Raw genomic sequence first — 17,516 nt, 5'->3', positions numbered from 1 at the left:
ATGGAGGAACTGGTAGATGGGTTCAAATTCTTGATATTCTTGGACAGGGCAGGTATATCAGGTCACCAACAGTCAGAGCTGGAGAGAGTGGGCACTGAGGTGTCTGTACACCCAGGATCCCAAGATGACCTGGGTGGGTCCAGAACCTGGAATCAAATCTGGAGACTTTTGGGGGGCCTTGCCAGGCTTTCCCACTAGTGTCCCACTGCCCCCCCCCCCCACTCAAAGGAGTCTGGGCCTCCATTCTTTCCACTACCAGATATATGAAAGGATAGAAAATCAGTGCGCGCATATTTTTTGAAATACAGTTAGAGAAATCTGTATATTGTTGGAATTTACATAAGGCCATGAACATCTTGCATTTTGCTGCTGTTTTCACGGTTTGAATCGCCTGCCCCAGGTATCCTGGGTAGTAGTCAGCCTCACTGTCCCTCCAACACTTCTCCAAGTTTTGTACATCATCACACTTAGTAGGAGGGTTTATACAGAGAAAGAGGGGATAGGATTAATCTATTCTACAGGTGTATGCAATTTGTGCTCTACAGAACTCATCACTGGGACTCCCCTCCTCCCTGTCGAGGAGCTGGGGCTTCACTTGTCTTCATGATGTTTGGTAAGGGAGGTCATTTGCCACAGTGATGCAGTCCTTCAATGCAGTTGGACCTCAACATTATTCAATTCAGTTGCTGTGTTCATTATTTTATTGGGATCATCTAAAGTGGTTTCTGATAGCCCTAGCCAGTTTGGCTCAGTGGATAGAGCATCCACCTGTGGACCAAAAAGTCCCGGGTTCAATTCTGGTCAAGGGCACATATCTCGGTTGTAGGCTCCTCCCTGAGATCTTAAAAAAAAAAATTAAGTGGGTTCTGATAGATGGCATTCCTTTACTCGGGCTGCCATAACATAGTGCCATGTTATGTGGTATGAACAACACATTTTCTCACAATTCTGGCAACTCGAAGTCTGAGATCAGAATGTGGGCAGGATTGGTTCCTCCTGAGGCCCCCCTCCTTGGCCTGTAGATGACCAGCTTTTATCGTTGTGCTCATCTGTTTCCTCTGTGCTTCTGTGTGACCTCACCTCTTTTGTTTGTTTTTTTGTTTTGTTTTGTTTTTATTTATTTATTTTTGGTTGTTTTTATTTTTAACCGAGAAAATGCCTTTATTTTTAGAGGGCATGGTATCCAGTTTCAGAATTTATGAAAATGCTTCCTGGTGCCGGCAGTTTGGTGACCTTGAGCACACTGAAGTGCACGGTCTTGCTCTGGGGCTGCCACTCATCGGCCGTGACGTCACCACTCTGGACATCTCTGAAGGGGGACAGATGCACTGACATGCTCTGTGGCACTTCTCACAGCAGCTGTACTTTTGGATGTGGTGCAGGTGGTCTCCGGGGTGACAATGATCTTCCACATCTTGGTCACCATGCCAGACAAGATGCACCCTCAGGTGGAGGCACTGCCAGTAAAAAGGCAGTTCTTGTCAATGTAGGTGCCCTCAGTGGCCTCTTGGATGTCTTGAAGCCTGGATCCTTGTAGTTTGGTGGTAGCTTCTCTTCGCCAGTTTCTCCAAGCAGTACCCTCTTTAAAAAAATTTTTAAGTAAAATTAAGTTTTTATTGATTTTAAAGAGAGAGGAAGGGAGAGGAGGGTGAGAGAGATCTGCTGCCTTCCTCACCTGCTGTCTCCCTCACACACCCTGACCAGGGATCGAGCCCGCAACCAGGGCATTTGCCCTGACCGGGAAACAAACTGGTGACCTTTCGATGCTCAACCAACTAAGCCACACCAAGCAGAGCCCATCTTTTTTTTTGAAAGATGTTCAGCTGCTTTTGATGGGCATGCTCAGTCAGAATGTCTGCCATCTTCACAGCCGCCAGAAAAAAAGAAAGCAACCTGACCTCTTCTTGTAAGAACACCAGTCATATTGGATTAGGACCCACACCAATGAAGTCACTTAACCTTAATTATTTTCTTAAAGATCATCAATCAAACTACAGGCACATTTTGAGGTAATGAGCTTTTAGACATCAATGTTGACACAACTCAGCTCTTAACATAAGATAATCCTTGGCTGATAGAGTAGCCCAGGGATAGAACTGCTGGTGGAGAGATATGCATATGTAATATTTTCATAGCTACAGATTCCAACCGAAAAGGCTGTTAACAGTGACATTGCCACCTGCTCTTTCTAATGATGGCTGTTTCTTCACATCTAGCCTGATATCAAATTTCTTTTTAAAAAACAATTCTCATTAAAACAAGGTTTCTCTCTCTCTCTCTCATATATATATATATACATACATACACATACACACTAGAGGCCCGGTGCACAAAAATTTGTAGACTTGGGGGGTCCCTCAGCCCGGCCTATGCCCTCTTGCAGTCTGGGACCCCTCGGAGGATGTCCACCTGTTGGCTTAGGCCCGCTCCCTGGGGGATTGGGCCCAAGCTGGCAGTCAGACATCCCTCTGGCAGCCCGACAGCCCTCGGTGGATGTCCACTTGCCAGCAGGGAGCAGACCTAAGCTGCAGTCGGACATCCTTAGTGCTACTGAGGAGGCAGGAGAGGCTCCCGCCACCACTGCTGTGCTGGCAGCCATCAGCCTGGCTTGTGGCTGAGCAGACCTCCTCCTGTGGGAGCACACTGACCACCAGGGGATAACTCCTGCATTGAGCATCTGCCCCCTGGTGGTCAGTGAGTGTCATAGTGACCAGTCATTCCCAGTCATTCTGCTGTTAGGGTCAATTTGCATATTACCCTTTTATTATATAGAATAGAGGCCTGGTGCATGGGTGGTGGCCGACTGGTTTGCCCTGAAGGGTGTCCTGGATCAGGGTGGGGGTCCCACTGGGGTGCTTGGCCAGCCTGGGTGAGGGGCTGATGGCTGTTTGCAGGCTGATCAAGCCCCCCAGTGGGGACCCTCACCCCATGGGGGTTTGGCCAGCCTGGGTGAGGGGCTGAGGGCCATTTTCAGGCTTCCCAAACCCCCTTCATGGTGGGGGTCCCCACTGGGGTGCCTGGCCAGCCTGGGTGAGGGGCTGAGGGCCGTTTTCAGGCTGCCTACACCCCCTTCAGGATGGGTGTCCCCACTGGGGTGCCTGGTCAGCCTGGGTGAGGGGCTGATGGCTGTTTTCAGACTGACCAAGCCCCCCAGCAACCGAAGCTCCCAGCCTTTCCTTTTTTTTTTTTTTTTTTTATTCGCTCCAGCTCCGTGGCCATGGTAACTGGAAGCAAGTATCTGGGGTTTATTTGCCTTCTATAATTGAAACTTTGTTGCCTTGAGAGGAGGCAGCAGCCGGCTGGGAAGCTTGGTTTCCTCCATCATTGGGGTAACCATGCCTCCTGCTTGCTCCAGCTCTGTGGCTGCTGGCCACGATCTTGGTTGGGTTAATGTGCATATAGTTGCTCTGATTGGCTGGTGGGCATGGCTTGGGGCATCGCAAAGGTACAGTAAATTTGCATGTTTGTCTATTATTAGGTAAGATAACACCCTAATATGCAAATCTACCCAACGGTGGAATGACCAGTCACTGTGATGCACACTGACCACAAAGGGACAGACACTCAATGCAGGAGCTGCCCCTTGGTGGTCAGTACACTCCCACAGGAGGAGCACCACTCAGCCAAAAAGATGGTCAATGTGCTCTCTCCGCAGCAGCGCTAAGGACTCCTTGGGGGATGTCCACCTCCGGCTTAGGCCCAATAGGCAGACATCCCCCGATGGGTCGCAGACTGCAAGAGGGTGCAGGCCAGGCTGAGGGATTCCCCCCCACCAGTGCACGAGTGTCATGCACTGGTCCTCTACTATATATATATATATTTCAGAGAAGAATGGAGAAGGATGAGAGAGATAGAAACATCAATGATGAAAGAGAATCATTGATCGGCTGCCTCCTGCACACCCCACACTGAGGATCAAGCCCCCCGGCATGTGTCCTGACCGGAAATCAAAACCAGGAACTCTTGGTTCCTGGGTTTATGCTCAACCACTGAGCCACATCAGCTGGGATTCACTTCCTTTAATTTTTTAAAAAAATATATTTTATTGATTTTTTACAGAGAGGAAGGGAGAGGGATAGTTAGAAATACTGATGAGAGAGAAACATCGATCAGCTGCCTCCTGCACACTCCCTACTGGGGATGTGCCCGCAACCAAGGTACATGCCCTTGACCGGAATCGAACCTGGGACCCTTGAGTCTGCAGGCCAACGCTCTATCCACTGAGCCAAACCGGCTAGGGCTCCTTTAATCTTAAATTCCAGCTCTTCACAAGTGTCTTGTCCCCATGTTGTGAGGATAAAGGTTTCTCCAATTTAATAAGAATTCTCCTACCCATTGACTCTGTTCACAGTCCCAGCATGGCTGGAAATCAGTGCACTTAGAGCATCTAAATATGGTTTCTCAGCCTCCTTTCATCTGACCCATTTCTGTCTTGACCCCAGGGGGTCTTAGGACCCGTCCCTAGGTATTCCATTTGTTATCATCTCCCTCAACCACTCACTCTAGGCCTGAAAAAAATGGGATAGCCAAAGGAGTCAACACTGTCTACACCCATAACTCTGACTCCATGGTACTGTGGCTGGACAGGGAGTGGCTGTCCCTGGGATCTAGGCCAGCTGAACTGTGGTGACACCAACCTGGAACCCTCACCTACCTTGGTCCAACACAATTGCTATATCAATAAGAAGCTTCCATCTTGTTTAGAATCTCAGGTCTCACATTCTCCTTTTTCATTCTTCCCTCTTCACCCTATCTCCTTCTACCTGTGTTATAGCCACCAGATCTAGGCCACCAGCCCCAGCAGTGAGTATTCTGAGGTTTCAGAACTCTCTAGAATTCTAAGTCCCAGTCCTTAGTAAAGGAAGTGCCTACTGCCTCTACTACCCACCCCCAACCCCAGCTCACCTCCAAGCTCCAAAGAATATGGACCAATATACACAAAGCCTGACAAAGGCACCTTCTCCCTGCCATCTTTGAGCTAATGAGGTCCCCAACCCAAGCACTTGGGGGGTTTCTCCCCAGCTTCTGTGATGTCAGTGTCTACATCAGTAATGAGGGGCTGTATGTGGGGAGGAGTTGTGGACTCCTCCTCCTGACTAAGTAGGCTCTGCAGCAGCAGGCTTCTGATTGAAGTTCAGATTCTCATTAGGGTCTCACATTTCAGAGTGGTTTGAGCAAGCTGTTTGACCCTTTGGCTGGGAGTGGATTTTGTGTCTGCCAGGTGAGCACTCTTGTCTTTTAATGTATCCAAGCTCTGGTGGTACAGCCATCTCTCTATAATGGCCAAGTTGCTTTTTCATTGACCATCTCTCTCTCTCCCTTCTTTACTATCTCTCCCTTCCTCCTTACAGGTTACACCATTCTGTCTTCTCCCACCATTCCCAAGAGTGAGTACTTCAGATTCCTGTGTACCTGTCACCACTACCCTTTCTATAAAAATAGGAGCAGCTCAGCCATCAACAGGAAGGTCTCTGTAAAAGGAGGTACAGTTTTCTAAGTAAGCCAGTAGGCCAGCGGCTCTCAACCTGTGGTCGCAACCATCGGAAAACACATATATCAGATATTTACATTATGATTCCTAACAGTAGCAAAATTACTGCTATGAAGTAGCAACGAAAATAATTTTATGGTTGGGGGGTCACCACATGAGGAACTGTATTAAAGGGTCACGGCATTAGGAAGGTTGAGAACCACTGCAGTAGGCCATCCTATGAGGGTTGTACCCTAGAGTCATTAGAGATGTACTAGTTCCATTAAGTACTTTTTTCAAGACCTCAGTGTTGTTTTTAAATTGTGGTAAATGAGTTGATATCAATAATACCTACTGTGTCTTGGTGCCTCCTTGCATTTTTACTTCAGTGCACGACAGGATTAGTAATTTTTATATACGAGTTTCTACCATGGTCTGATCATAAGAATTAGCTAAGCAGAGGGCATGAGGGATCCTACAAAGTCTATTTGACACCTACTGTAGGGACCCCTCCGCAGCCTGGAATACACTGACTATATTATTAATGGTGTGGTATTTTCATATCAGGTTCATTGAGCAGTCACCACGTTAGCCATAGCAGAGGAGGAAAGTCCCTCAAATTTTACCTAGACCTCTGGTTAGAGGTCCATAGTTTCATATTTCAAGACACCACAGGGCCACAGTTGATACTATCAGGTCTGAGGTGTTGGTATGTGTCTCAGAAATTCAAGTCAATTTATTGTCATGACCAATAAAATGAGCCTTTGCAGGTTGAGGTTGAATATGTGCACATTAAAGGGTGACCTTGATTTGTATTAGGGAATTATGGGGCAAGAGATCTTCCCAGAGTTCTTTATGCCAATGGGACAACCTTAGAGAAGGAGTTGCTATTGAGATAGGTAGATCATTGTCCTGGCCAAAAGATCAGTAACATGAGCAGAACAATTAAATTCTTCACCAGGGAATTGGCTAGTGCTGACACAATTGCCTAGAATTTGACTGACTAATCTGATTCTTCTATCCAGTCTTTGATCAGGGATGACCTGTTCGAACTAGGGACAGAATGCATCATGTCTGCAGTGGGCTCCATCACATTTGGTTACAACATTCTGTCTATAAAAGTATGAAGTCCCTGGTCATTCATGTGTTCCCAAGTGACTCCCAATGTGTTTAGAAAGACGACCTCTTCTATAGAATGGTCTGCATTAATCACAGAAGAAAACACACTTCCCCTTGTAAATGAGTTATACCAGAGAAATCATTTTTGTCTCCGTTCTGTAACATCTGTTCAAAGAAAAGGCATTAGCTTAGAAAGCCTGAGGGGACCTGTATTCATGAGCCAAGACAAAACAGGAAGCTGGCTGTGGAGGATCACCAACTCAGGCCCTGGGAGGGCTTCCATTTAAAAAGGATTCTGTAAGTTTCAGCAGGGGATGCTCGGTGTGCATCACTAGCTGAGAATAGTTTCTGATAAAGAATGCCTTAGGCCAGTGGTTCTCAAGCTTGGCTGCTCTTTAGAATCACCTGGGAATCTTTTTAAAATCCTGATTTCTGGGCCTCATCCTGTTTCTTTGTTACTAATGTTGTGGCTCCACCCCATAACAAAGAAACAGAATTTCCGGAGGATGAGGCCCAGAAATCAGGATTTTAAAAAGATTCCCAGGTGATTTTAATGTGCAGCCAAGGTTGAGAACCACTGCCTTAGGCAATGTCCACCATAGGTGATTTAGAGACTTTTCGATGCAGAAAAGGCTAATAAAGCATTTTATGGGTCAACAGGTATGGGGAATAGATAATAATTGAGTGACTTATTTTGACAAATTCTTAAACCATTTGTTTCCTCATTCAAAGTCAATTATCAAATGTTATGTGAATAAGCAATCAAGCAGATCTGATAAAGAGACTACAGCTGGGATTGTTGTGACCAAGAGGAATGTGTCCATGATACAGATTCTACATCTGCTTCCGTCACCCTCTCAGCACACAAGGCCTGGTGTTGCCTCCAAGAAATTATACACACTGGGATAAGCATGGATTTCTAAAGATGTTTCTAAGTAAGCAGGCACAGAGGGGGCTTGAGTTAGGTAATAAGAAGCTGAAAATGGTCCAAACATGGCAATAAAATTTTCTAAAAGATGCACATGACTGAGAATATCACCAAGCAGATCCCACTTGGGATTCTCCTTTATGTTTCAGAACCACAGTGTATCCAAAGGTCTAAGGGATCTCATTGAAAATAAAAGTCTGGCCAGTGCTGCTCAGTGGTTGAGCACTGACTTCTGAACCAGAAGGTCACGGTTTGATTCCGGGTCACCAGTGTGGAGCCTGCAAGAGGCAGCCAATCAAGGATTCTCACTTATCATTGACTAGAGACCTGGTGCACAAAATTCATGCACTCACGCAGGTCCCTCAGCCTGGCCTGTGCCCTCTCGCAGTCTGGGAGCCCTCAGGGGATGTCCGACTGACAGGGAGTGGGTCTAAGCCATCAGCAGTTGGACGTCTTTAGTGCTTCCGCGGAAGTGGGAGAGGCTCCCACCACCGTCGCTGCACTCACTAGCCATTAGCCCGGCTTCTGACTGAGCAGTGCTCTCCCTGTGGGAGCACACTGACCATCAGGGGGCAGCTCCTGCATTGAGTGGGATCGGGATGAAACCAGCTCTCCAACATCCCCTGAGGGGTCCCGGATTGCAAGACGGCACAGGCAAGGCTGAGGGACCCCACAGGTGCATGATCAGGGTCAGGAAGGGATGCAAGAGGTTGGCCAGCCGGGGAGGAACCGAGGGAGGGCTCCAGGGCGTCTGGCCCATCTCGAATAGTCCTGATCAGCCAGACCCCAGCAGCAAGCTAACCTACCAGAGTGTCTGCCCCTGGTGGTCAGTGCACGTCATAGCAAGCAGTTGAGTGGCCTTAGTGTATCATTAGCATATGACGCTTTGATTGGTTGAATGGATGACCAGACAACCAGACAGAGTATTAGGCTTTTATTATTTAGGATGTTTCTATCTCTCTCTCCCTCTCCCTTCCTCTCTGGAATAAAAAAACATATTTTTTTTAAAAAAAAACACCTAAAAGACAGATTCTGGGAGCCTTTTCATCTCACTCTAGAGCAGCGGTTCTTAACCTGTGGGTCGCGACCCCTTTGGGGGTCGAACGACCCTTTCACAGGGGTCGCCTAAGACCATCGGAAAACACATACATAATTATATATTTACAGTAGCAAACTTACAGTTATGAAGTAGCAACGAAAATAATTTTATGGTTGGGGGTCACCACAACATGAGGAACTGTATTAAAGGGTCATGGCATTAGGAAGGTTGAGAACCACTGCTCTAGAGAGTGTTTTTCCAATTAAGATAGGGCTACAAGAAAAACTTGTTTTAGCCAGTGTCCTTTATCCACAGTCATTCGATTCTTCCTAATAAGTATTCCACATTGGGGAAAAGAAATGAACATATAAAATCTAGGTACAGGAGATTTTAACATTCTTCTAGCATATAAAACCCAATGTGTCATTCACTTTCTATCATATGTATAGTAAATTAAATACACATGTACACAACATTTTAGTTTGTAAGTTTTCCCAAATTTATAGCAAGTAATGCTGCCATCATAAGATAGAACACAAAAGAACAGTTGTGGTGCCCATTTGAACAAAACCCCTTCAATATGTAATTTTTTGGTAAACACATTTCTTAAGTTTAATTTCTTTGCTCTTTATAAAAAGTTGTAGGCATTACTCGTTTCCCACAATTTCATATGTGCTGGAAGTCTAAGCATGTGAATAAAAACCTGTGAATAATGAAATAGGCAACAGGGCTTGTGGATCATTTGTAAGCATATTTTGTGCTCATATCTCTAAAGAAATAGTTCCAAATCATAACAATGACCAATAGTCTCTCTCCTTTCTAATGTCACTGACTGGAGATCCTTATAAATTAACTTGCACTTGACTACACTGGTTTTCCCTCCTAGAAAACAATTACCACCAATGGTAGAATAAAGTTCACTTCAGTATTCAATACAGAAAAAGGTCTTGCTTCCTTGCATAGCAATCAAATCATCTAACACAAGCCAAAATCTTATTAAAAGTCCTTTTGGGTACCCTGTTATTATTACACCGGACAGTCATTCATGGTTTATGATCATTCTTGTTAGAATTCATTACACTTCCCTTTTTAAATTAAATCTATTTGGTAATATTGGATAATAACATTACATAAGTCAGGTGTACAACTTTATAACACATCTGTATAACCTATTATGTACTCACCACTAGAAGGCTAGTCTCCTATAATCATATACTTAATACCTTTTACCCTATTTATACTCCCCCATCTTCCTCTCACTCTGGTAACCACCATCCTGTTATATCTACACATTTGTTTAGTTTGCTTAGTTTATTCATTTGCTGCTTTTTGTTTTATAATCCTACATAAAAGTGAGATGACACAGTACTTGGCCTTCTGTCCTATTTCACTTAGAATACTCTCAAGATCCATCTATGCTGTCACAGATGTCACTATTTAATCTTTTCATGGCTGAGTAGTATTCCATTTATACATGTTCACATCTTCATTATCATCATCTGTCGAAAGACATTTAGGTTGTTTCCATGTCTTGGCTATTGTGTAGCCAATAATGCTGTAATGAACACAGGGGCACATATATCTTTACAAATAAATGTTTTCAAAATTTTCCAGGAGATACCCAAAAGAGGGATCACTGGGTCATATGGTATCTAAATTTTTTGAGGAAAATTTTTTTGTTTTCCATAGTAGCTGCACCAATTTAGTTCCACCAGCAGTTTGCAGAGGTTACCTTTTCCTCACATCCTCTCCAACACGTTATTTCTTGTCTTATTGATAATAGCCATTCTAACAAATGTGAGGACTACATTTCTTTTTGGCTACAGGTGCGATCCTGTGGATCACACAGAAAGAGGTAATGAGAAAACCATGATTTATGTTTTTTATATTATGAAAAACAAATTAGAGACAAAAATTGTACCCATAAAAAAGTAAAAGATTTGCCTGCAAAATGAAATATATAGATGATGTATTTTTAATTTGTACACCAGAAACATATTAACCAATGTTATTCCAATGTATTTAATTTTTTAAAATTTGTCTTAGAAAAAATACACCTGAACTTATATGACTGAGAAAAATGAAGTTTGAAAATTCACAAATATTTGACAAAAAATGCACATACTTTAAAACATTTTTTTATTGATTAATCACAAAAATTCAAACATAACTGAAAACATACTGAGGGGTTACACCCAGCTTCAAGTAACAGAAAACACCCAGTCTTCCTGACATAAGGAAGGTGCAGATTCTTACATGGAAGGACTGGGTCACGGTAACCACTGCACATGCCACAGAGAAACAAGCACCCATATCATTTTTTGACTGCACCAATGTAGATAGCATGGTGAATCAGGAAAACATACTAACATAATTAACAGCATAAAGCTGTTTCCTATACCAATTAGAGCTTATACGGACATAACCCAGAGAAGGGGGAAATCACAGAATACAAGATGAAAGGCTGAAATAGGTGTAGGGAAAACTACACCTCTAAGAAAATAAAAATCAAACAATTGGTAGTTTAGAAGACACTTTTGATGGGAAGGAAAAAGATTCTAAAATTTTAGCTAGGAAATGGTGTATCATAGCTGGTTATCTGTCTCTCCCCCTGTATGGTGGCTCTCAATTATATTATGCTGTTTTTGCTTCTGCCTTCCAAGCCTCATGCAAGTGAGGTTACTGGTAAATTCTACTATGGAATCATAGTGGAAATAAATTCTGGAAAATCTAGTTCTTAATGTTACCCATAGAAGGCATATCTCCAACTCTAGAGATTTTGTCCGTTATCAAGGGTCTTTTGGTGTGTTTTTTTAAGAATTTAAATATATTTTATTGATTTTTTACAGAGAGGAAGGGAGAGGGATAGAGAGTTAGAAACATCGATGAGAGAGAAACATCGACCAGCTGCCTCCTGCACACCTCCTACTGGGGATGTGCCCGCAACCAAGGTACATGCCCTTGACGGGAACCAAACCCGGGAATTCTCAGTCCGCAGGCCGACGTTCTATCCACTGAGCCAAACCGGTTTGACTCAGGTCTCTCTTTTTAAATAAAAATGTATTCAACATATGCCAGTCAAGAGAAAAATAAAAAGCAAAGGACAAAATATGGAAAATAATTCACACAATATATTCTTTCACAAACTTCACATAATTGTAACATACTCCTTTGTAAGGAAAATGGAAAAAGGCTCTTATACCCATTATCCCCAAAAAGGGAGTAAGGAAGGAAGAATGCATATAATGGACTATAGATACCCAGGAACTGTCACAAGGTCACTAGGAAAATCCCAAGTTACACCAAACTGCCTTTTTGTTTTGTTTTCAAATTTGTATTTGAAATATACATTTATTTATTGTATATATATATATATACACATACATAATTTATATCTACATCTGTATCTAGATATATAGATAGGGTCTCCCCAAAATCTATAGACTTTGAATGATTATAAAGTCAGTTTTCAATATACAGTTCATTTTCAAAATGTAAGAGAATCTACAGAAATGAGTACTTTTGTCAATGCCTGTTTTTCAAACTAATGACCGGCACTGCTGATAATGTGAAGCAATGGAATCGCCAACATCAAGAATCATTTTGTTCAGTATTTGTGTGCCCTCAATTTGTGTTGCTGGTTTTGTACTGTAAACTTATTAAAAAAAAGTCTAGTGGATAAATTTTATTTGTTCAAAGCTTAATTTGGTTTTACTCATTATTTCAAATCACTTAAAACTGAAAAGGAGTGAAAATTGAGTTATCAGCTGTTAAATGCCCCCCCCCCCAAAAAAAATGTATACATACTTTGAATAATTATAAAAGCAGTGTTTGTACTTCAATTGCAGTTTCAAACTTCTAGTAGAACTTCCAGTAGCATTTTAGGATGTATTTACTTTATTCAAAGCTTAGTCTGGCTGAAGAAAAACATCAACTGGGCTATCACCTGTTAAAGTATGGATACATGTTTTTGGGACACCCTGTATATTTGTTGTTGAAATCTAGTTCTCCATTGATATTTTAGAGAAAGTGGAAGGGATGGAGGGATGTGGGAGGGGAGGGGAGGGAGAAATAGAAACATCCATATGAGATGTTGACTGGTTGCCCTGTGCATGTGCCCTAACTAGGGCCAGGGATGGAACCCACGACCCTTTGGTGTGGGGGCCAATGGCTCTAACCACTTAGACACACTGGCCAGGGCAACAAGCAATATATTTTTCTGTGAATAACTTGGTTGAGAACTGAATTGTTCAAGATGGAAGACATTTGAGAACCAAAGTTTGACTGTATATGGTTTCTCTCCACTGTGCACTCACAATCTGTGATTTTCAAAGGGGTATGTTACAAACAAAGGCTTTTCCATGTTCCTTACATTCATAGGTTTTTGTCTAGTATGAGTTTATTCCCATCTGGAGAGAAACCGTGTTCTGTGTAGGTTTTACCACATTGCTTACATTCATAGGGTTTCTCTCCAGTTTGAAATCTTTCGTATCTTTGATACAAACTAAGGCGAGTGAATGCTTTCCCACATTCCTTACATTGATAAGGTGTTATTGCAAGGATGTATTTTCATGTGTCTTTGAAGGGATTTGTGAGAAACGTAGGCTTTACCACAATGTTTACACATATAAGGTTTCTCTCCTGTGTGAGTTCTTTCATGTGTTTGTACAGAACGATAAGATTTGAAGACCTTTCCACACTCTTTACATTCATAGTGTTTCTCTGCAGTATGAGTTCTTTCATGTATTCGAAGATTACTCAGATACTTGAGTGCTTTACCACATTTTGTACATGCATAGCGCTTCTCTCCAGTGTGAGATATTTCATGTATTCGTAAGGAACTGTAATAGTTGAAGATTTTTCCACATTCCTTACATTCATAGCGTTTGCATCCAGGGTGAGAAATTTGGTGTGTTTGTAAATAACTAAAAGATTTGAAGACTTTTCCACATTCCTTACATTCATAAGGTTCCTCTCCTGTGTGAATCTTTTCATGTGATTTTAAGTAACGGGGAGATCTGAAGGCTTTTCCACAATTCTTACATTCATAGGGTTTCTCAGCGCTGTGAGTTTTTTCATGTTTTCGAAGATAACTGATATCGCTGAATGCTTTACTACATTTTTTACACTCATAGGGTTTCTCTCCAGTGTGAGACCTTACATGTGTTTGCAAGGACCTAGGATATCTGAATGCTTTTCCACATTCCTTACATACATAGGGTTTCTCTCCTGTGTGAGCCCATTTGTGTGGTAGTAAAGAACTGCAAGATCTGAAAGCCTTTCCACATTCCTTACATTCATAGGGCTTTTCTGCAGTGTGCGTTCTTTCATGTATTTGAAGATTACTGAAATATTTGAATGCTTTACTACATATTTTACATTCATGTAGTTTTTCTTTAGTATGACTTCTTTTACGGCTTTGAAAACTTGGATAATTTCTGAGGGCTTTTCCACTGAGTCCACACTGATAAGGCTTCTCTCCAGGGTGCTTTCTCTCACAAATTTGAAATGAAGTTAAAGAACTAAAGGTTTTCCCACATTCCTTACTTTCATAGGTTTTTTCTCCATTGTGAGTTCCTTTATGATTTTCCAAACACTGAAGATAACTGAAGGCTTTCCCACATATGTTACATTTATATGGCTTCTCTTTATATTTCCGATACTCAGAGGGCTTGTGTCCAGCATGACATCTGACATGTCTATTATGGGATGAATGATCCATGAAGACATTCCCACATGCATTGTATATGCACGGTTTCAGTCCAGAAAGTGTTTTCTTGTTTAGACTGAGGTTTGGACTAAGGCTGAAGTTTTCTCCACATTGACTACCATTTTCCCCTTCACCGAGTTTTTTTAACATAAGACTTCTGTAAAAAACAAGCAAATTATTAATGATTTTCAGTTACTGATTTTAATATTAGTGGAATATTTGAACATTTTTATGATTTACAGCAAAAACGTAGATTTTCTGCCTTGTGTACATTGTTTGAAATTCAATACACTGAAAGCTCTGGAGACAGCTTCACCCTTGCTATTATCAATACAGTGATATTCAAAGGCAGGTTTAAGAGGACATTCAAGTTTGCTGCTGAACTCAACCCCTCCCAATACACCGAATGTACACCTATATTTTGAGCAGCGATTCCTCCTGAGAGACAACTGTGAGTCAACTGAACTGAACTACTGCACAACAAGCAAGAGAGAAAGACCACAGAGAGGAAGTTGGAAACCACTGGAGCTGAGGGCACAACCCAGAACCAAAGCAACTGGTGAGCATCACTAGATATGTTTCCTCAACATGTGGACAGTGAGTGAGAGAGCCATCCAGGTTTTCTGGCCAAGCTGCAGGGTGCTGTAGCATGTCCTCAAGCCACCCTTCCGAGAGCTAGATCCAGCAGAAACAGGAAGGCACCATAGCTTACATACAAGGGGATCCTTCCACTGGGGAAATTGATTCAGCAAGTACATAAAGGTGCTGCTTTGTACACCCACTTTACTGCATGTACAAGCAGGGCTCCCCCACCAGGAGAGAGTGCAGAGCCAACTAAATGCTGTGATACTTGCCTGCAGGACTACCCTGTCCAGAGAAAGTGCAAAGATAGTGGGGCACTACTATGTGCTCACACAGGGCTACCTCTCCTGCAGAAAGCGTGAAGCTAGCAAAATGCTGCAGTGCCCACATGCAGGACTGCCCCTCCAGAGAAAGTGCAGAGATAGTGGGTGCAGCTGCGCATACACATGAGACTGCCCTGAGAGAAGTCAGAGCTAGCAAAACTTTGCAGTATCCACATGCAGGGTTGCCACTTGCAGAGAGTGAGTGGGGTACTGCTGTGCACGTGCAGGGATACCCCACCAAGACTGGGTACAGAATTCATGACAAATGACTGTGTGCATATGCAAGGCTGCTCCACCCAGAGCTAGCAGGGCATTGAGATGTAGGCCTGCATAGTGGCCCTGCCCAAACCCTGCTTTGACAGAGGACAATTAGAGCAACAGGGCACACACATATGGCTAGCCATGTAGAGTGAGTGGGGCACAGCTGAGTGCACAAGGAGTTGTAATTCCCAGAGAGGGAGCAAAACTAGCAAAGTGGAGCTATGTGCACACAGCAGGCTTACCCCTGGAGAGGGGGGAAGCTGGTGGGGAGACACAATCATATAAAGCGGACCCGTCACACCCTGCTGATAACAGATAATAAAGCAAAAGATTAAGCCAAGAGCACAAAAAGAAGCCCCACCAGGATTAGAAGGGAAAGGCAGCATGCACACACAAGGCTGTCCCACCTGGAACCCACTCTTTCAGGCCAGGTGACACCAGGCAGTATATGCACCCACCTCAACTAAAACCGGCAAAAATTATTTGACACACAGTCTACATAGAGACCAATTTTTAAGACTAGGAAGAGCTATTATACCCAACTCAGGAACAAACACAGTGTGTCAACTAAAATGGGAAGACAAAAGAATATTGCCCAAATGAAGGAACAACAATAAAATTCCAGAGAAAAATCCTAATGAAATGGAGATAATTTGCTTAATAAAGAATTCAATGAAATGGTCATAAGGATGCTTAATAAACTTCTGAGTAGAATAGAGGAACTTAGATAGCACTTCAAAAAAGAGACAGAAAAGTTAATAAATGCCGGGAGCCGGTCCATGCTTGCTGTTTCAAGGGACCTGGCATATATGGCATACTGTTCTTAATATGTTTGCTCACCTTCTTGGCACTATGTGTTTTAACCAAGGTCTCTGAGAAAGGTTGTTTCCCCAGGTAGGGATTTTCCCCTGAAGTTAGGGAGAGAATAAAACCTCTTAACTAAGTGCCAGGCGGGTAATTAATCACTTTAACTATGAACAATCATGCTTAAGCTACATAATCTTTACTCCCTGGAATGGAGATAAGAAACGCCCTAACCTTTGAAATAGAGATTGATAGGATTGGAATCAACTGGTATAAATACAGATGTAAGAAGACAGAACCAGGAGAGACAGAACCTAGGCACAGAACCTACACAGAACGTTCTCTAGAGACAGAAGAACTTCGCTGGAGAGAACATGGCAAAAGATCCTGGACAGAAACTGGCCTCAGAACCTAGAGACAGAACCTAGCGAGAGAACATGGCAAAAGATCCTGGACTGAACCTGACTACAGAAACTGGCAAGAGAACCTGACTAGAACCTAGTGACTGAACCTGGCTGGAGAACCTGGACAGAACCTGGCTGGAGAACCTAGCGAGGGAACTTGGCTACAGAACCTGGCTGGAGAACCTAGCAAGACAACATGGACACAGAACTGCCGGGGTCCAACCCCAGCAGGTCCAGGGGTCCCCAAAGGTGTGGACGGAGTCGGCGAAGAAGGAATGACACAGAGACAGCGTTCAGTTGATCAGCAGCCTAGCCAGGATCTCTAGCCAGGATCTCCAGCCAAGTTCTGGTCTGGATCTCCAGCAAAGTTCTGCTTAGGATCTCCAGCCAGGTTCTGTATCCATGTTGTCTTGCTAGGTTCTCCAGCCAGGTTCTCCAGCCAGGTTCTGTAGCCAAGTTCCCTCGCTAGGTTCTCCAGCTAGGTTCTGTCCAGGTTCTCCAGCCAGGTTCAGTTACCAGGTTCTAGTCAGGTTCTCTTGCCAATTTCTGTAGTCAGGTTCAGTCCAGGATCTTTTGCCATGTTCTCTCGCTAGGTTCTGTCTCCAGGTTCTAAGGCCAGTTTCTGTCCAGGAACTTTTGCCATGTTCTCTCCAGCGAAGTTCTTCTGTCTCTAGAGAACGTTCTGTGTAGGTTCTGTGCCTAGGTTCTGTCTCTCCTGGTTCCGTATTCTAAGTTCTGTGTCTTGCTGTCTTATTACATCTGTATTTATACCAGTTGATTCAATCCTATCAATCTCTATTACAAAGGTTAGGGTGTTTCTTATCTCCATTCCAGGGAGTAAAGATTATGTAGCTTAAGCATGATTGTTTGTAGTTA

The 17,516-nt window shown here is 43.2% G+C and overlaps 1 protein-coding gene and 1 pseudogene across 1 annotated transcript in view; both read right to left on the bottom strand.

Moving 5' to 3' along the window:
• Positions 1-290: 290 nt before the first annotated feature.
• Positions 291-2,133, bottom strand: LOC118652730 (annotated as a pseudogene).
• Positions 2,134-12,973: 10,840 nt separating this feature from the next.
• LOC118652675 (zinc finger protein 14-like) overlaps positions 12,974-17,516 on the bottom strand; it is a 35,586-nt gene continuing 31,043 nt past the window's right edge. The window contains exon 4 of the mRNA XM_036302730.1: positions 12,974-14,423. Coding sequence (XP_036158623.1) covers positions 13,091-14,423 — 1,333 coding nt within the window. The 3' untranslated portion in view covers positions 12,974-13,090. The remainder of the gene's footprint in view (positions 14,424-17,516) is intronic.

This window comes from Myotis myotis, unplaced genomic scaffold, assembly GCF_014108235.1.
Source record: "Myotis myotis isolate mMyoMyo1 unplaced genomic scaffold, mMyoMyo1.p scaffold_m19_p_33, whole genome shotgun sequence".
NCBI classification, from domain to species: domain Eukaryota; kingdom Metazoa; phylum Chordata; class Mammalia; order Chiroptera; family Vespertilionidae; genus Myotis; species Myotis myotis.
This window is presented reverse-complemented; position numbering and strand designations above follow the sequence as displayed.